The sequence below is a fragment of the Myotis daubentonii genome, chromosome 8 (assembly GCF_963259705.1).
Source record: "Myotis daubentonii chromosome 8, mMyoDau2.1, whole genome shotgun sequence".
NCBI lineage: Eukaryota > Metazoa > Chordata > Mammalia > Chiroptera > Vespertilionidae > Myotis > Myotis daubentonii.
This window is the reverse complement of record NC_081847.1, coordinates 95,360,174-95,380,818: the sequence shown is the minus strand read 5'-3', so window position 1 is coordinate 95,380,818 and position 20,645 is coordinate 95,360,174. Positions and strand designations below refer to the sequence as shown.

Below are 20,645 nucleotides of genomic sequence, written 5' to 3'. Positions count from 1 at the left end.
CCAGTGCTTCTGTAACCGTCAGTACAGGAAGATCATTTTTTACAGTTACAATCAATGGTTGGCCAATATGTTTTAAATATACAATAAAACTGGATACAAGAAAAATGGCCACACCATAGTCTGACGTCTACATACAAAAGTTTATAAACTCTCAATTTTTGTTTTCTCATTGCAGCCACAGCTCATGGCCGGGCACTGGTCCAGGGGCCACACTTGGAGCAGCACTGGCTTAAACTAGGTATGACTGTTCAGAAACCACCCAACAACTCAAAACCTAGCTCTTGCTGCTTTTTCTTTCAATCTTTAATTTTTTTTTTACTTATCATGTTAATGAAAATTTCAACACTTGATGAAATTATCAAAGAAAGTCTTTGAGTCAAGGTAAACCACATTTTTTTCCCAACTGAGTGATAAAGGAGAAATGCTTTTTTCAAAGCTCAACCTACAAAAAGATACACAAAGAATGAAAGAAATATAAACTATAAACCAAAAGTGGGGGGGGGGGGAAATGAGGCCAAGGCTATGCTTGAAAGAGAGGCTCACAGATGGTCAAAAACCCCATGACTCACAAGATAGGTACAAAAGGACTATGTGAAGGTGTGGGAGTCACACAGACACAGAATGAAGAAATCTATTTGGATAGAACTGTCCTTTCTGGCATCGTTGTTGATGCTGTGGCACATTCACAAGAACTTTATTATTTTTTAACTTGGAATAAATTTAACAGAGCGACTTGGCAAGAGTCAAAAACAGGACATGAAACTCATGAGATAAAAATTTTTCTTTTCCCTAGATACTTACCCAGGGGCAAAAGCCAGAAAAAAAAGAGAGAGAAAGTAAGAAGAGATAAACTTAATTTATCTTAAAGACATTAACTACATAGGAAAAAACTCTAAACGTGAAAGTCAAATTCTAAAATCCCAGTTTTCTAGAAGCATCTAGAACAGTGGTTCTCAACTTTCCTAATGTCGCGACCCTTTAATACAGTTCCTCATGTTGTGGTGACCCCCAACTATAAAATTATTCTCGTTGCTACTTCATACCTGTAATGTTGCTACTGTTATGAATCATAATGTAAATATCTGATATGCAGGATGTATTTTCATTGTTACAAATTGAACATGATTAAAGCATAGTGATTAATCACAAAACAATATGTAATTATATATTGTGAAATATTTATTTCTAATTACAAATATGTGTTTTCCGATGGTCTTAGGTGACCCCTGTGAAAGGGTCGTTGGACCCCCAAAGGGGTCACGACCCACAGGTTGAGAACCGCTGATCTAGAAGTAAAACTTCCTCATCTTGATAGGAAAGAGCGTTCTACATTCCACTTCAGATCTCACTCAAGATGTTTAAGAATGGAACCTGCAAATGGTAGGTGATACTTACCAGTTCATGTTGATGAATAAGAGGAGAGAAAATTCTGAGTGTCGGGGTTGTGTCCTGGTGCATAAGCCACCCCTAAGCCCAGGCTTCGACCACTATTGGTTTATAGTTCGTGGTGCAGCCACCTGGGCTGGGTCAGCCGGGCAGTTCTGCTGGCCTCTCTCGGGGTCTCACACCAGCGCCTTCCTCTGATGGCTTGAACGGGGCTGTAATGACGAGGCTGGCTTTGCTCATGTGCCTGGCATGGTCTCACATGTCCCAGGGCCTCTTTCTACATCCCTCTTCCTCCAGCAGGGTAGTTAGACTTTCTTTCCGCATGGATTCTAGGTTCAAGGGAGAATTCTGAGATGACAAGTGATTATGAAATTTCTGTTTACATCACTCTGGTTAATGTTGCCTTTGCCAAAGCAAGTCACATGACCAAACTCAGACTCCGTGTGAAGAGAAAGAATTCCCAGAGGCCTGCTTCATTGGAGGCCATCCATGTAATAAATGGCCCATCATAAACTAAAAAAATGTTTTAAATCAAAATGTTTAAAACTTACATAAATACAGATTCAAAATTAGGTTACTTGGAAAATCCAGCTGATGGTCTAGAGCTTTGTGAGATGGCGCTGGTATTTGGGGATTTTTTTTTAGTGGCTTGTGGGGCTATAAAAACTCACCAGATTAGCCCTGACCAGTTTGGCTCAGTGGATAGAGCGTCGGGCTGTGGACTGAAAGGTGCCAGGTTCAATTCCGGTCGAGGGCACGTACCTTGGTTACAGGCTTGATCCCCAGTGGGGAGTGTGCGAGAGGCAGCTGATCGATGTTTCTCTCTCATCGATGTTTCTAACTCTCTATCCCTCTCCCTCCTCTCTGTAAAAAATCAATAAAACAATATTAAAAAAGAAAAAAACCCTCACCAGATTAGCCCAACCACGTCAACCAATCAATCCATCAATATTTATTGAGCACCTGTTAAGTCATTATCACGATGCAGAGTGGCATGGAAGACAGGTTTTCCTGTTTATCGGATGCTAGCAATGGAGTCAGAGAATACAGATGGTAAAAACAATGTGGAAACACAATAAGGCGGAATATCACTGAGTGCTTAGTTGTCCCATATAGAATGCAAAGCAGTAAAGAATTTAAAACTTTCAGTTATACTTTGGTCTGATGAGGCTTGCAACACATGGAGACATGGTCTGAGCGTTGGAATAACCTTTGATAATCCAAGTCTGAGCACGTAGACTGGACCATGGCTACCGCCTGGCTCTCCTGGTCCTGCTCTCCGAGGTGGAGAGCACTGCTTTAAGGGTACAGAAAACGAGGGACGTCAGCCACGTGAGAAAGGGGATCAGACCTTCTCAAATCCGAGCCCTTGCCCTCTGAGAAGGCAGGCGCCTTGCAAGTCAATTTTGCAGCGTCCGCCTGGTTCCTTTTGTCTTTAGCAAACCACACTCGGGACCTAGTGCTCATTCAACTGCCCTGGGCGGCAGACAGCTGAGGGGTCATGCTGATCGACGGGCATGTGATGGCTTTGGAACAGCAAGGCATCCCGGACGGGGAGGTCTGAAGAGCAAGGAAGAACTACCACCAATTCAACACCTACTTGTGTGCCAGACACTGTTAGACCCCGCAGATAAAAAATAAATTACACTGGTGCCTGCCCCAGGGGAGCTCACAGTCTGGTAAGCAGGCAGATCAAGTGCTGCAATAGGAGCATGAACGGTGTGCCCAGCGAGAGGCGGCCCAGCTCTGAGGGCAAAGGGAGCGTTCTGGGTGCGGCTAGGGAAAGCCCGCCAAGCAGTGGTGCCCAAGGTCGGTTCTGAAGAATTAACTGGAGCTATAGGGTGGCGAGGGGGAGTCCTGACAGGCGATATGGCCGTGTGCAGCGTCGTGGAGACACACGGAGGAATGGGAAACCGTCTGCGAAGGCTGGAGGTGAGGGCACAATCCCCGCAAGTGAAGGAGACGGGGCAGGAAGGCGGGCGAGGGCCAGCTTACCAACCACCCCGGGAAGGAGCTAGTTCAGTCCTTATCCTGAGTGATAGGAAACATTACGTGACGCTCAGCAGAGTAAGGATATGGTTACGTCTGCAGCCTAGTGACAGCGCTGCCAAGTGGAACTGCCCGTGTTTTATCATCCTCTCTGTTCAGTGTGGTAGCCGTGAACCACAGGTGGCTGTTGAACACTGACTGCTTTCACAGGGAGTCCCTCCGGTCAAGGCGGCTTCATTCACTGAGCGTCTATTTCTCATTTACATAGCAGCCCAGAGCAGGTGCGTGTGGAGCAACCTCCCATATGGGCCGGCTTGTGGATTGTGGATTCCCTCCATCTACTTGGCCTTGGAGCCCTCATCTCCAGGCAAGAGAAGAGAGAGAACAGGAAGGATCACACAGAAGGCTTTTAATGGCTACTATTCCTCCCTTTTCATTGGCTCAGAATCAGTCATATGACCCCACGGAGATGCCAGTGGGGTGGACAACCTATTCCTCGGGCAGCACCACTTCCTGGAACAGCTGTGCACCAGCATGGGGGCGCCAGTCTTCGGTAGGCAGCTAGTCATTGCCGCCACATCCCAGCAGGTTATGCCGATGGTCCTCACGGCTCTTTGGTCTTTTCCTCGCCATTGTTTCCATACCATCGACTGGGCCCCCCTCTTATCTCCTCCCACGTCCTCGGGGTATGTCTATGGTTTGCTCCTATTTCCCACTTGTTTTACAGAGCCTGGCTGTCTAACCGCCACACTCAGAATCTCTTTGGAATTTCGTTCTATGGAGAAGCACTCTGCACGAGGTAAGGAAATAACGGGTAAGTGGGTGAGGGTTAGAGTTACGGAGCGCCTAGTCACAGAGTGCATACCCAGTGCAGAAGTGTCCAGACATGAGCAAGTTGGATCTACCTGGCCTTAAGAGGAAAATATTGAACTTAGCAGCCCCACTTATTCTGTAAACTACTCAGCATTAAGGGGGCTATTAAAGACGGTTAAGTGGTGAGAGGTTTCAGTGATTATATCTTTTTTCAAATATCTTCCTCGCATTCTTTCTTTTATAATTCTTTATTGTTGAAAGTATTTATATGTCCCCCCTCCCCCCGATTATATCTTTACAATTATTACACATATGTTCTCGGGCTCAGGTGAAATGAGTTCAATCTAGATTTTGACCAAGAGCTGCCAGTCTGCTGCTTTGTATGAGGCACTTCTATTGAGATCTGAGAGCATACGAAGAAGAAGACGTCCTCGGCCGGCCTCTGTCCTCAAGCGTTTCCATCCTGCATTGTTAAACTAGGGGCCCGGGGCACGAATCCCTGCACCTTGAAAGGAACTGTGCGCTGGGAGGCTGCAGTGGGCACAAGGGCGGGTCTCGGCCCATCCTCCGCACCCCCGCCCACCCCCTCCTGCCATGGCCCCGGTCCCCTGTCTGCCGGCAGCCCTGCTCCCGCACATGCTGGCAATGCCGGACCTGCTCGCACCCGCTGATGGTGCGGAGGGAGTGGGGCCGGCGCCAGGAGTGGGTGTGAGTGGGGCCGGCACCATCAGCGGGTGTGAGTGGCGGCTGCTGACCTGATTGCCCCTCAGGAGCAGGGGGAGGTGAAGAAGCCCTCAGGGGCCATCAGGGCTGGCAGCCACCACTTGCACCTACTGATGGTGATCGGGACCGGCACCAGGCACCAGCAGCAGGGGTGAGTGGGGCCGGCACCGGCAGCAGGTGCGAGCGCCAGGCAGGACACTAGGGGCTTGTCTTGATGACAGCGACCAGCACCCATCTTAGTCTGGTGCCCCCGCTCACCTGCTCCAGCATCCTGCCGAGGCCAACGCCCGCCATGTTCTGCACACCCCCCCCTGGTGGTCAGAGCACGTCATAGCAACCTGTTGTTCTGGTTGTTCCACCATTCGGTCTATTTGCATGTTAGCTTTTTAGTATATAGGATAGCCTTTTATTGCGCAAATTCTTACCAAAATGTATGTCTCTGAAGTGATATATTTTGGACATAGGAACAAAGTGTAGTGTGGCTGGGCCCCAGCAAGTGACATATTTTAATGCTGCCTGTGGTGCTAACTCTTGTGGTTACAGAGACTGTGAAACAGGATTCAAATCCTTAAACTTATGGTGATCTGAAAGGAAAAAAATTGAAAATGATACAAGAGGATATCTTAGAGGCTGCTTTCTAATTTTCACTCAAAATCTCTGCCAGATAAATTACTAACCTTCATGTCAAGAGCATGAAAGCTCCATTTCTTAAATTTCCACTAAGCCCGAGCAAGATGATTTAATTTCTCTCTAGCTTATTTTTACTCAATTCCACAAAATGAAAATAATGGCTTTCACCCAATTTCCTTTCAAGATTAGCTCTGGGCTAATGGGGGAAATTTCACTGTAAAGAGAAGGTACTGCCCGGCCGGCGTGGCTCAGTGGTTGAGCGTCGACCTATGAACCAGGAGGTCACAGTTCGATTCCCGGGCTGGGCACAAGCCAGGGTTACGGGCTCGATCCCCAGTGTGGGGCGTGCAGGAGGCAGCTGATCATTTCTCTCTCACCATTGGTATTTCTATCTCTCTCTCCCTCTTCCTTCCTCTCTGAAATCAATAAAGCATATTTTTTTTTAAAGAAAAGGTGCTATTACAGAGAGGTAGGCTTCCTTTCACCCCAGTACCACTGCTGGCAGTAACACATACCTGGAGTGAAGAAAAGGATTTCTTATTAACTAATATATAAAATTACCTGCTCTGCCCAACCGCATAGTCCGCATAAAGGCCAAACTGGAGTGTGTGAAGCAAGAGCTGGAGAGGAAATTCATGCAATCGGAATGTGAATTCTTCGCAGAGTCTTTGGCAGACTGGCGACCGGGGAGTGCCCTACGGGAGACACCCGTGTCAAGGTTCCAGCCAACCTGGAATCTGCCAGCCGTGAGCAGAAACTCTGCTCCGAGAATTCCACTCTGGTTAGGTGAACAGAGGATACTGAGCTCAGAAACAAACCAGACACAGGCCACGTGTGAGGGAGCATCACTGCTTTCCAAGGAACCCTCAGACCAGGGGCCTGGAACAGGGCCTGGGGCCACTCTGAGGGGGAGGGGAGGTGTGCTGCAACCCCAGCAGGCACGTGGCTGGGTTCTGGATTTTGGGTACCATTTTGTGGTAATGAGGACTTGGGCCATTTCCTTGACCTTGACTTCTTACCTATCAATAAAAGTGGGTGGTGTTGAATCTGCGTTTTCCAATGCCCAGGGGGCTAGGGAGATCCAGGGGGCGAGCCTCAGTTTTCAAAATGAGGAGCAGAAACCCTGCTCTACAGAGAGCCTGGCAGCGAAGGCTGATGGAGGCCCACTTTCTGCACTCTGGGCTGGAGCGATTTAAGCTCAGAACGGTCACACTAATTGCTCCATGCTAGTTACCAGCTATTTGTAGGTCTTTAATCATATGGAAAATGTTTGTTAGGAAATAATATTTTGTAAAACTCATTCGAAGTAGAGCTCCTGAGAGAAGAGCAATCTATCTATCTATATAAAAACCTAAGCGACCGGATGACCTGACGACCAGATGACCGGCCAGTAGCTATGATGCACACTGACCACCAGGGGGCAGACACTCGATGTAGGAGCTGCCCCCTGATGGTCAGTGCACTCCCACAGCCAGAGCGCCGCTCAGCTGACAGACGGGTGCCAGACGCCGGGCTCAGGGCTGGCGAGCACAGCTGCTCTCCCACGGACACTCCCCCGTGTGCCCCAGCTGCAGTGATGGCAGGCACAGCAGGCCGGGACGAGCGGGAGCCGTGCAGCCTGGGCTCGGGCTCCTCCCTGACCGCCTGCTGCTTCGTGCACGACTTCCCGCTGCGCGGGATCAGTGTGGACTGCGGGCCGGAGCCCAATGAGCCGGTAGGTAAGGCCAATGTGGGAGCGTGGCGGTCTACTAATCCCCGCAGGCTGGGCCTAGGACCCCACTGGTGCATGAGTTTGTGCACTGGGCCTCTAATAAAAGCATAAAGCCCTAGCTGGTTTGGCTTAGTGGATAGGGTGTTGGCCTGCAACTGAAGGGTCTCAGGTTCGATTCTGGTCAGGGGCACATGCCTGGGTTGTGGGCTCGATCAGGGGTGGGGGCGGGCAGGAGGCAGCCAATCAGTGATTCTCTCTCATCATTGATGTTTCTATCTCTCTCTCCCTCTCCCTTCCTCTATGAAATCAATAAAAATATATGTAAAAAGCATATGAAAGTGCATGTTAGAAGGTTGGTTCTGAAAGATGCTCTCAACCTTCACAGCAGAGCTAACCAGGTGGACCATCGAACATCTCTCATTCCCTCGTTCCCTCTGGGTTTTTAGGGGAGGCCTGACCAGGGTGTGGTCTTACCAGAACTAGAACCTTCTCTTATCTTTCCATGTTGTTTGTGTTCTCTTCATGGCTGTTGGTGACCCACAGGCTGCTACTGGCCTAGAAGGATGTCGTTGTCATTGCTTTCTCGTGAAGTGATGATGGAGGAGGAAAACCACAGCCTGCGTAGCAATCAGCCCGTGGTGAGTTGTTGCCTCGAACAATACAATTCTAAGAAGAAGAAGCAGGACCCAGGATTTATGGTCCCGGCTCATAGTCCCAGGAGGACGTGGGAGGACAGGGAAAAGGCTGCCCTGTTGGCGGGGGGGAGGGAGGAAGGAGGAGGATAAAGCCTAGGCTGTGACTCCAGGAGCAGAAGCCATGAGAATGTGAGTCCAAACGCCGTGTGAAAGGAACCTGCCGAGTTTGATTTATGCCCCTGCAACAAGGACACAGTGAGTTTATCACCCGCACAGTCGAGGGTCCGACCTCTGGGGAAACCCTTTTCAACTCAGTCCTTCAGACTCCCCCTTGAAATCTGAAGGACGTCGCTATGCATGAATCACTTCTGAGGTATCGGGAGGCCAGCCAAGGCCCCAGTTCCCTGGTGTTAGTTTGGGGTTTGTTTATTCCCAACTATGCATGTGTCACACCCCTCGCCTCCAGGGCTCAGCAACCCCATAGCTGCCCTGCTGGGGACGCCTCAGCTTTCACACCTCACAGGGCCTCACCAGGGCAGCGTTCCGTCTGTCCTCCTGGAGTCCTTCCAGGAGCATGAACTGAGGGTCTCTATTACTCCTATTTTTCTTAAAACAGGGGCAAGTTATTTAATTTCTTCGAGCGTCCTCTTTCCCCATTCAAGCACAGCAGCTTCTTGCCTGGCTGGTGTGGCTCAGTGGTTGAGCATCAACCTGTGACCCGGGAGTTCAAGGTTCAATTCCAGGTCAGGGCACATGGCCTGAGTTGTGGGTTCAATCGCTGGTGGGGGCCTGTAGGAGGCAGCTGATCAGGGATTCTCTCTCATCATTGATGTTTCTCTCTCTCTCTCCCTCTCTCTTCCTCTCAAAATCAATAAAAATATTTTTTAAAGACCTCACAAAACACAGCAGTCTCATCTTGCCTTTAAAATGCCAGTGAGCCTTATATTTGCTGCCTTAGTGTTTAAAAGTACTTTCTCATCCCTTCCTTCATTCAAACTTCAGGGCAGCCTCTCTCCCTTCCCCAAGTAGCTTTATTCTCCTGACATCTCTGATAGCTAGGGCTGTGGATGGCAGGTGCTCAGGGTGTTTGCTTTGGATACACAATCTTTAGAGAGATAACGTTACTGGCAAATATTAACTTTAGATATTTAGCTTCTATTTGATCATCTTCAAAGCTGTTCTCAGTGGGCAAACACACTTATCGCACGTGACATCACTAAGTTATTTCTAAGCGGCAATGACAATGCGAGGTCAGCGATGTTCCACACCTTCTGACTGTGGCACGTAACAAACGTATCGAGGAGTGATGTCATCATTTACAAGGCAGTGCACTTGCACGCCATGCTGTTCCTGGTTGCCTTTGACAGCAGGATAGGAAGTGCTACGAGGACGGAGCCTTGGTTTGAACCGCAGGCGGTCGGTTCTGCTGCTGGGAATGCTGGGATCAGAACATCTCCGGGCAATGGGCTGATGTGGGCTGAGGACAGCTTCTTCCCTTTCGGCTTTGCTTTCACGTCGCATATTAATAATGTAACTTTGGAATCTTAGCCGTTTGTTGAATATTTCCCCTCAAATACTCTTGTGTCTGGAAGGACTTTATAAAAATATATATAAATCTATCTTTCTTGTTTTCTCTCAGTCTTCTTCTGTCACGTTAGATAGGCCCATGGTACCGTGGCAGGACTGTTCCAGGTAGTGCTGGGTGTTCATTCCCTTGATTTATTAAGATATGAGTCCCTATTTAGGGCAGAGCAATGTATTTCACTATTGGAAAAGTTAAACATATATAGACAGGCAGAAAGAAGAAAATAAACAAAACGCTCCTCTCTCCATCCCATCTATCCACTCATGAACATCCTAGACAGCTTTCAAAATCTGAGTCTCCCCGCCTCACCGTGTGTGCATGCACTCATGCACACATCCATGTATACTTTTTATATTTAATATACATTTCAGTTCTGCAAAATTTAGTAACAGCTGAATGAAGATAGGATTCACACACCATAAATTCACATTTAAAGTGCATGACTCAGTGGTTTTCAGTATATTATTCACAGAGTGGTACAGCCATCCCCACTGTCTGAGCCCGCACATTTCCATCATTCCCGAAGGAAACCCATCCCCCTTGGCAATGACTCCCTGTACAATAATGCAGCCGTTTGGGTCTGGCTTCCTCCCTAGAGAAACTCTTCAAGGCTCCTCGGTGGTGTAGACGGTGTCAGAACTCCATTTATCTCGCGGCTGAGCGATGCTCCATTGCAGAGGTGCACCAGTTCGTTTGTCCATTCATCAGTTGGTGAACTCTGGGTTGTTTTCACGTGGGAGCTATTATGAATGCTGCTAGGAACATCCCTGTGCAAGTACTTGTGTGGCCATGGGTTTAACTCTCTTGAATATATATTTAGGATTGGAATTGCTGCATCACATGGTAACATTGTATTTTAATTTTTGAGGAGCTGTTGAAGTGTTTTCCAAAGTGTCTGCAACATGTTCATTTCCACCAGCAACATATAAGGGTTCCAATTTCTCCACATCCTCGCCAACACTTATTATCTGTTTTTTAATTTTTTTTTTAATTATAGCCATCCTAAAATGGGTGTGAGGTGACATCTCACTGTGGTTTTAATTTGCGTTTCCCTGATGTCTAATGGTGTCTTTCTATGTGCTTATTGGCCACTTTCACATATTCTTTGAAGAAACCCTATATAATAAAAGCCTAATATGCTAAGTGTCCGGTCATCTGGTTGTCTGTTCAACCAATCAAAGCGTAATATGCTAAGGCCGCTCAACCACTCGCTATGACATGCACTGACCACCAGGGAGCAGATGCTCCTACTGGTAGGTTAGCTTGCTGCTGGGGTCCAGCCAGTCAGGACTGAGCTAGACAGGCCAGACACACCCTGGAGCCCCGGCCGCGGTCCCTCCCCGGCTGGCCAACCTCCCGCGTCCCTCTCCAGCCCCAATTGTGCACCAATGGTGTCCCGCAGCCTGGCCTGCACCCTCGCGCAATCTGGGACCCCTCGGGGGATGTCGGAGAGCCGGTTTTGGCCTGATCCCGCAGGCCAGGCTGAGAGACCTCACTGGTGCACGAATTTGTGTACCGGGCCTCTGGTGTCTATTAAAATCCCTTTTCCATCATTTAGTTAATTTTTGAAATGGTTGTTACAGAGTTCTTTATTCTGGATTTGAGTCTCTTATTAGAGTATGACTTGCAATATTTTCTCCCATTCTTTGGGTTGTCGTTTCACCTTTTTTGATGGTGTTCTTTGAAACACAAAAGTTTTAAAATTTGATGAGATTCAATTTATTTTTTCTTTTGTTTTGTGTGCCTTCAATTTCATATGTAAGAAACCATTGCTTGTTTCACAGGCAGAAAGATTTACCTCCTACGTTTTTATCTAAGAGGTGCTAGTGATTACGTTTAGGTCTTCAATACACTGTGGGTTCATTTTTGCGTTTGGTGTGACCTCGTAATATTTCACTATGTCATATACCACCATTTACTTAACTACCTCTTCATTAGTGGGCACTACGCTCTGGTAAGTACTCGCCATTAGAGCTTTGCAAGCTTCCTGAATTATTTCCTGTGTATAAATCTCTACGGTGGAGCTGTGAGGGCAAAGCCTATGCACAGGGGAGTCGCGGCTCAGCACTGCACACATCTGCTTCCTGAGAGGCGGCAGGTTTTTCTCCTTCTGCGAAGCGTGTGGCACTGCGTCCCCTGAATTCTCTTCCACTTGCAGCGTCATTTACACAGCCGTTTGCTTGTTCGAAAGGTGACAGACGAGTCTCATCGGTGCTTTGCTGGCATTTCAGTTTTCAGGAAGTTCAAATGTGTTTTATGTGTTTCTTTTCTTTTTTTAAATTAAGTTCGTTGGGGTGACATTGGCTTAAACATTTGTTTTCTTTGTGTAAGGTGTCTTCCCACGAGTGCTCAGCTTTTCCTAACTGTTTGGTAAAAGCAGGTTATATATGAAAGTCACGAATCCTGTGACTTTTAATGGTGGAAGCTTCCTCCTCCCTCGTTTCTGGTGCGTTTTGTTCAGTTGTGGTTTCTAGGTGCACAGGCTGCTTCCAGGAGTCAGTGCCTCCATCCTCTCGGCTCCTCCTTCCTCGGGCGCTTCTGACCCGCATGGCCGACAGCGAGGCGCCTCTCCCTGCCCAGGGGCCTGCGCCCCAGACCCACCCTCGGCCCCAGGAGCGCCCGTGCCCAGGTCGGCGCCACGGCTCCAGCGGTTCGGCAACAGCTCAGCTCACCTGCAAAACTAGCAGACGGCGCATCTCAGGGTCCCTCTCCCGCTGGGCAAACTACAACCTCCGCTCTTGGCGCTCTTGGCGCTCTTGGCTCTCTCTCTCTCTCTCTCTCTCTCTCTCTCTCTCTCTCTCTCTCTCTCTCTCTCTCTCTCTCTCTCCCTCTCCCCCCGTTTCTTTTTAATATGTTTTTATTGGCTTCAGAGAGGAAGGGAGAGGGAGAGAGACATCAGTGAGGAGAGAGAATCATGGATCCTGCCTCCTGCGTGCCCCGCTCTGGGGATGGAGCCGCACCCTGGCCTGTGCCCTGACCCTGACCTCTGGTTCGTAGGCGGCCGCTCAACCACTGGGCCGCTGGCCGGGCCTGGCTGTCTCTTCAACGTGTTCTTTCTGCCCCTCAGAGTCCCCTTTGCTCCCACACTCAGTGCGTGGCTGCGGCCCCGGATGTCGGCAACCACGTGCCTGCGGGGCCATGGGTGTCGGTGACCAAGTGGCTGCGGGGTCCCGGGTGTCAGCGACCACACGGCTGCGGGGCCCCGGATGTCGGCGATCACGTGGCTGCGGGGCCATGGGTGTCGGTGACCAAGTGGCTGCGGGGTCCCGGGTGTCAGCGACCACGTGCCTGCGGGGCCATGGGTGTCAGTGACCAAGTGGCTGCGGCGTCCCGGGTGTCAGCGACCACGTGGCTGCGGGGCCCCGGATGTCGGCAACCACGTGCCTGCGGGGCCATGGGTGTCGGTGACCAAGTGGCTGCGGGGTCCCGGGTGTCAGCGACCACACGGCTGCGGGGCCCCGGATGTCGGCGATCACGTGGCTGCGGGGCCATGGGTGTCGGTGACCAAGTGGCTGCGGGGTCCCGGGTGTCAGCGACCACGTGCCTGCGGGGCCATGGGTGTCAGTGACCAAGTGGCTGCGGCGTCCCGGGTGTCAGCGACCACGTGGCTGCGGGGCCCCGGATGTCGGCAACCACGTGCCTGCGGGGCCATGGGTGTCGGTGACCAAGTGGCTGCGGGGTCCCGGGTGTCAGCGACCACACGGCTGCGGGGCCCCGGATGTCGGCGATCACGTGGCTGCGGGGCCCGGATGTCGGCGACCACGTGGCTGCGGTGCCATGGGTGTCCATGACGACGTGTCTGAGAACCCACGGGACTCTGGGCAGCGGAGCCTGGTCTGGAGCCCCGACTCCCGTGAAGTGATTGTGCAGGAGCAGCGCCTTCCTCCGCGGGGCCACCCGAGTTCCCCGCCCGCCTCCTCCATCCGAAGGTGCGGGGCTGGCGGGGCTGGCGGGGCTGAGGCCGCGCGTGTCCCGGGCGAAGGCAGATCTGACGGCGCCGCCCGCCCGGGAAGTGGGAGCGGCCGGCCGAGCGGAGCTGCCGGGAGCGGGCCGGGCACGCCTCCGCCCTCCCCGCCCGCCCGCCCGCCCGCCCCCGAGGTCGCTGCGCTCCGCGCTCCGGAGGTGCCGGCAGTTCCTGGTCCGCGGGGCCCGCTCCCGCCTCGGCCGACCCCCGGGGAGGAGCCGCCCCCGCCGCGGGTCCGAGTGCGCTCGGGTCGGGCTGCCCGGTCGCCCGCGGTCCCCACTGAGCCCCTCGCGGGCGGGCGTCCGGGAGCGAGGCCGTGTGCGGCGGGATGGCTCCGGGCGGGATCCCGCCGCCGGTCCGGCTGCTGCTGCTGCTGCCCGCGCTGGGCGCCCCCGCCCCGGAGCCCCCGGCGGCCCCGCGCAGCCTGCACCCGCCCTACTTCAACCTGGCGAGGGCGGCGCGGGTCTGGGCCTCCGCCACCTGCGGGGAGCCGCGGCCCGAGCTCTACTGCCAGCTGGTCGGGGGCCCCGCGGCCCCGGGCAGGGGACACCCCATCCAGGTGAGGCCGGGCGGTGGGCGCGGCGTCCGCGCGGGACCCCGGGGAGCGGCGCCCTGGCCAGCGCTCGGGTGAAGCCGCCCCAGGTTGGGGCGAGCGGGGAGCCGGCCGGAGCTGCCCCGGGGGTGCGGGGAGCGTGGTCGGCCCGCCCCCAGGCAGCTCCCCTGGCGCGTCTCCTTCCAGGCGCTGCCCCCCCATTTCCCCGCTCCCCTTATTCGGAGGAGAAGGCGCTTCTGGGTGAATTTGAACAGCGTTTAGGCCAGTGGTTCCTCCGATGTCAGCGAGGAGAGGCTTCACCCCCGCCCGAGGGGCACCCGCAGGAGTCCCCGGGACCCTCTGCGCACGCAGGTGTGAACGATGGAGCGGGCGGTGCTGACAGCACCTGCACGGGGCGGGTCCGTCCACGGGAGCCTCGTGGCAGTGGGGGCGCTGGGTCAGGGGCGGGGGAGGGCGGGGGGGCGGGGAGCTGGGTCAGGGGCGGGGGGGGGGGGCGGGGGGGGCGGGGAGCTGGGTCAGGGGGGGAGCTGGGTCAGGGGCGCTGGGTCAGGGGCGGGGGCGGGGGCGGGGGCGCAGGCTCAGAAACGCGCCGCCCCTGTAGGGACTCCCACAGCCACTCACACTGACCGCGATCCCTGCGAAGTGTGGCTGAGGAGCAGGGATGTGGGAGTAATTTTGGAGCTTGTGTCCCAAAGGGAAAGATGGTCACTGAGAGTTTTGGAAGGTCTTTGACGGGGCACTTGTATAAATGACAAGTTGTTGAATATGCAGGGCCAATACGTGTTTGTTTGTTTATAGATTATATGCATGTATTTATTATGTATTATGTGTCCTTAAAACATGCAGAAACAGAAATTGAAAAGAGAAAGAATGAGGACGAAAATGCTTTTCATTTTATTGACTCAAAGATCAAAATAATTTTGCTTTCTTTAAATATTTGTGGTTGTGTATACCTATTTATACATATACAAATATACAAAAGTCATCATAGGTGTAATTATTCATGACAAGTTTAGTTGAGCATTTATGATACGATTCACAGTTGTTTTATTTTGACACTTGACTTCAGTAATTGTCACTGCTGAAAAGGTACCTCGAAAAATATGTAGATTCAAATGGAAGAACTGCGTTGACTGAGCTCCCAGAACCAAACAAGTCCAAGGCACCAGGAAAACGGGGAGTCAGTCCCTGGGTCAAAATCCTGAAGGAGTTGGAGGTGGCGACAGGACATGGCAGTAGCGGGAGGGCTTTCCGAGAGGGGCCCTGTGTGGCTGCCCCGGCCTCAGGCTGGCTGAGGTCACTGCTTCGTGGGACTCCTATTTCTGCCCCATCCTTCAATTATTTAAAATGTTGTAAAGTGGAAGCATGGCCAGTAAATGTCTGCTTTTCAAGTGGCATTCAGGACTTCCTGGTAGGAAGGTGTTGTGCCTTAATGTTTCAAACAATAGATTCGAAACGCCTGTAAGTCCTCTTGGAAAATATTAGACTATGTTAAAAATTTCTGTTTCCCTGTTTTCAGAATGTGCAACTATGGGAACTTTCAGAGCAACGGTTCCGTACTTTTATTACAAAAACAAATGAAGCATCTCCAGCATCTACTTTCCAGAACTGCTCTTTCCAAGGCATGCGTTTCCCCCTTCTTTTTTGTCATTACAAATGGGGTTTATTTACACTGCAGCAGTCTTTTCTTGGCTTTTCAAATCATTGCTGATCAAATTGTGATGTTAATTTGCTGTGCTTCTCTTTATTGATTGATTTATTTTAATAAACTTCACTGTTGCTAGTATTATAGATATCTCCTCTTTTCCCCTCCTTTACCCCATCCTCCAATCTCCCCCCCCCCCGTCTTTACTACCCTATTGCCTGTGCCAATGGGCTATGCCTATAAGTTCCTTGGTTTATCTCTTCTCACCCCGCAAACCCACATCGAGGTAGGTCGGTCTGCTCCATGCCTCCCTGCTTCAGGTCTTATTTTGTTGGTCGATTCATTCTACTCATTAGATTCCACAAATAAGTGAGACCATGTGATATGTGTCTTTCTCTGACTGGCTTATTTCACTTAGCATATTTTCCAGGTCCATCCGTGCTGTCCCAAAGATCCCTCTTTTTTTTACAGCTGCATAGTATTCCCTGTGTAAATGTCCCACAGCCCTTTTATACACTCGTCTACTGATGGGCACGTGGGCTGCTTCCAAATCTTAGCTATTGTAAATAATGCTGCTATGAACAGGGGTGCATACATTGCTTCTGATTGGAGTTTTAAGAATTTTAGGATATATTACCAGAAGTGGGATCGCTGGGTCAAAATGGAAGTTCCATTTTTAATTTTTTGAGGAAACTTCACACTGTTTCCACTGTGGCTGCACCAGTCTGCATTCCCTCCTGCAGTGAACTAGAGTTCCCTTTTCTCCACATCCTCGCCAGCACTTGTCGTTTGTTGATTTTTTGATGATAGCCATTCTGACAGGTGTGAGGTGGTATCTCTGTGGTTTTAATTTGCATTTCTCTGGTGATTACTGAATTTGAGCATTTTTTCATACGTCTCTTGGCCATTTGTATGTCCTCTTTGGAGAAATGTCTATTCAGGTCTTCTGCCCATTTTTTAAATTGGATTGTTTGTCTTCCTTTTGTTGAGTTGTATTTGTATAGACTTTGGATATTAACCCTTTATCAGATGTATCATTAGCAAATATGTTCTCCCATGCAGTGGGCTCTATTTTGATTTTGATGGTGGTTTCTTTTGCTGTGCAGAAGCCTTTTATTTGGATGTAGTCCCATTTCTTAATTTTCTCTTTAATTTCCTTTGCCTTAGGAGATGTATCCATAAAATATTGCTATATGAGACGTATGAGATTTTATTGCATATGCTCTCCTCTAAGATTTTTATAGTTTCACTAGAGGCCCGGTGCACGGATTTGTGCATGGGTGGGGTCCCTCAGCCTGGCTGAAACCCAGCAGTCCGACATCCCCTGAGGGATGTAGCAGTGCTGAAGTGGCAGGCGGCCTGGGAGGAGCCCCAGCCAGGGCCGGGCACAGTTCAGCTGCTGCTCATCCTGGCCCCGCTGCACCTGCCACTCCTGCTACCACAGCTGTACTTGGTAGCTGTGAGCCCGGTTTCTGGCTGAGCAGCACTCCTACTGTGGGAGCGCACTGACCACCAGGGGGCAGCTCCTGCATTGAGCATCTGCCCCCTGGTGGTCAGTGCATGTCATAGCATCTGGTCATTCTGGTCATTCCGGTCAGTCCTAACAGTTGCTTAGGCTTAGCCTATATAATAAAAGGCTAATATGCAAATCGACCAAATGGCAGAATGACCGGTTGCTATGACACGCACTGACTACCAGGGGGCAGCCCCTGGTAGTCAGTGCGCTCCCACAGGGGGAGCGCCACTCAGCCAGAAGCTGGGCTCATGGCTGGAGATGGTGGCTTAAGCCGTCAGTCGGACATCCCCCGAGGGCTCCTGGACTGCGAGAGGGTGCAGGCCGGGCTGAGGGATGCATCCCTCCCCCCGAGTGCACGAATTTTGTGCACTGGGCCTCTAGTATATATATAGATACCTTACGTTTAAGTCTTTTATCCATTTTGAGTTTATTCTTGTATATGGTATAAGTTGGTGGTCTAGTTTCATCTTTTTGCATGTGTCTGTCTAGTTTTCCCAGCACCATTTGTTGAAGAGACTGTTCACTCCATTGTATTTCTTGCCTCCTTTGTCAAATATTAACACATTACGGACCAGTAGTTTTATTGCTAGCTTTACCCAGTGGCCAGATAAGTTTCTATTGAAGGAGTACAAAAAATGTTTTACATAAATGTTAAAGGCACACTTTAAATACCCATTGCATTTTGAAGTTATTTATTACATGTTCTTACAAGCTAATATCTTTTTAAAGTATGATACTTTGTAAAACACTGTGTAATATGAAGCGAGAATTCTTGTGATCCGTTCGCAATGTGTTAATTGACTGTAATGGTGTGGGTCAATTTCTGGGGTCTCTGTTCTGATCCATTGGTTTATATACCTGTTCCTGTGCCAGTACCAGGCTGTTTTGGTTACAATGGCTTTGTAGTATAGTTTGATATGCGGTGTTGTGATTCCTCCTACTCCATTCTTCTTTTTCGAGATTGCTGCAGCTATTCGGAGTCTCTTTATGGTTCCACATAAACTTTGGAAGTATTTGTTCTAGCTCTGTGAAGTATACCTTTGGTATTTTAATAGGGATTTAATTGAATCTACAAATTGCTTTGGGTAGTATAGACATTTTAATGATGTTAATTCTTCCAATCCATGAACATGGTATACATTTCCATGTGTTTGTATCTTCCACTATTTCTTTTCTCAGTGTCCTATAGTTTTTCACGTACAGGTCTTTTACCTTCTTGGTTAAGTTTATTCCTAGGTATCTTATTTTCTTTGTTGCAGTGGTAAATGGAATTGCTTTTTTAGTTTCTCTTTTTTTTAACTTTTTTTTTTACAATATACAAACTAAATCTATTACCAGATTGTAGATACAAAATAATTAGCCATTTACATGCAATAAACATTAATATTTTAAGAAAAACTATTTTAAATATAATAATGGGACTGCGGGAGGTTGGCTCCAGGGCATGTCCGGCCTGTCTCGCACAGTCCTGCCCCACTGGCCACCTTCTAATTAATTTCCTTTCAATGTGCACTAATCCATGCACAGGGGCACTAGTATTATTATATTTAAAATCTTTTTTTCTTGAAATATTAATGCTTATTGCATGTAACATTATTATATTTAAACTCATTTTTCTGGAAATATTAGAGAAACTATTTCCTCAAAAAATTAAAAACAGTTTCTCTTTCTGAGAGTTCATTATTGGTGTATAAAAAATGCCATTGATTTCTGGATGTTGATTTTGTATCCTGCTACCTTGCCAAATTCATTTAAGTCTAGTAGTATCCCAGTGGAGTCTTTAGGGTTTTCTGTGTACAATATCATGTCATCTGCAAATAATGACAGTTTTACTTCCTCCTTTCCAATTTGGATACCTTTTAGCTCTTCTTCTTATAGATGTGGCTAGGACTTCCAGTACTATCTATATGTATAAAAAGGCAGTGACTGGAATGCTGTAACAACCAGAATGACCACTTGCTATGACACCCACTGCGGCCAGCGAACCCGATGATCAGGGGGCAGGGCCAGCCGACCAACCTCCCTTGGCCCCTCCCCCCAGCTGCCCCACCCCTGATTGGCCTTTCCCACCCCGATCAGGGGGGGGGGCTGGCCAGCCAACCTCCTGCAGCCCCTCCCCCCGCTGGTCCCTCCCCCATGGGCCCCCACCACCCCATAGGCCCACAGCCCTTCCCCTCAGTCAGCTCCAACCCCGATCAGCCTCCCCACTCCGATCAGGGGCAGGGCTGGCTGGCCAACCACCCATGCCCCCCCCCCCATTGACCCTCCCACCCCATTTGGGGGTGGGGCCTGCTGGCCAATTACCTGCAGTCCCTCCACCCAGCCAGCCTGGCTCTGATCAGGCCCTAATCGTGGCAGGCCGGCCAACCTCCCACCATCTCCTCCCGACAGGCCTGGACCCAATCCACCCTGATTGGGGCCAGGCTGGTGGACACCACCCATGCACAGATTTGTGCACTGGGCCTCTAGTGTTAATTAAGACTGGTGAAAGTGGACATCCCTGTCTTGTACCTGTTCTTAGGGAAATGTTTTTAGTTTTTGCCCATTACTATTATGTTGGCTGTAGGTTTGTCATAAATGGCCTTTATTATGTTGAAGTATGATCCCTCTATTCCCACTTTATTGAGAGTTTTTATCAAAAAAGGGTGCTGGATTTTGTCAAATTCTTTTTCTGCATCTATTGATATGATCCTGTGGGCTTTTTTTTATCTTTCAATTTGTTGATGTGATGTGTCACATTTATGAATTTTCAGATATTATACCAGCCTTGATCCCTGGAATAAATCCCACTTGATCATGGTGTATGATCTCTTTAATATATTGCTGGATCCAATTTGCTAATATTTTGTTGAGGATTTTAGCATCTATGTTCATCAGGAATATTGGCCTATAGTTTTCTTTCTTTGTAGTGTCTTTATCTGGTTTTGGGATAAGATAATGCTGGCTTAATAGAAAGAGCTTGGAAGTATTCCTTCCTCTTCAATTTTTTGGAATAGTTTGAGGAGGATAGGTGTTAGTTCTTGGAATGTTTGGTAAAATTCTCCTATAAATCCATCTGGTCCAGGACTTTTGTTTGCTGGACATTTTTAAGTGACTGCTTCAATTTCATTGGCTGTTATTGGCCTACTCAGGTTTTCTGATTCTTTCTTATTGAGTTTTGGGAGATTGTATGTTTCTAGGAATTTGTCCACTTCACCCAGATTGTCCAGTTTGTTGGCATTTAGTTGTTCATAGTATTTTCTTACAATCCTTTGTGTTTCTGTTGTGTCCGGTGTTATATCACCTCTTTCATTGACCATATGGTGTGGGGTCAATTTCTGGGGTCTCTGTTCTGATCCATTGGTCTATATGCCTGTTCCAGTGCCAGTACTGGTATGTATTTGGGTCCTCTCTTTGTTTCTTCATGAGTCTGGCTAGGAGTTCATCAATCTTGTTTATCTCTTCAAAGAACCAACTCTTGGATTTATTGATCTTTTGTACTGTTTTTTAGTCTCT

At 49.5% G+C, this 20,645-nt stretch overlaps 1 protein-coding gene across 3 annotated transcripts in view; it reads left to right on the top strand.

The window, feature by feature from the left end:
• The first annotated feature begins 13,573 nt into the window (after nucleotides 1-13,573).
• LAMA3 (laminin subunit alpha 3) overlaps nucleotides 13,574-20,645 on the top strand; it is a 139,025-nt gene continuing 131,953 nt past the window's right edge. Inside the window, exon 1 of one of the 3 annotated variants that reach the window (XM_059707465.1) lies at nucleotides 13,574-13,995. In XM_059707465.1, coding sequence (XP_059563448.1) covers nucleotides 13,765-13,995 — 231 coding nt within the window. In that variant the 5' untranslated portion in view covers nucleotides 13,574-13,764. The remainder of the gene's footprint in view (nucleotides 13,996-20,645) is intronic. The other 2 variants (XR_009454219.1, XM_059707464.1) reach the window with 2 other exon arrangements.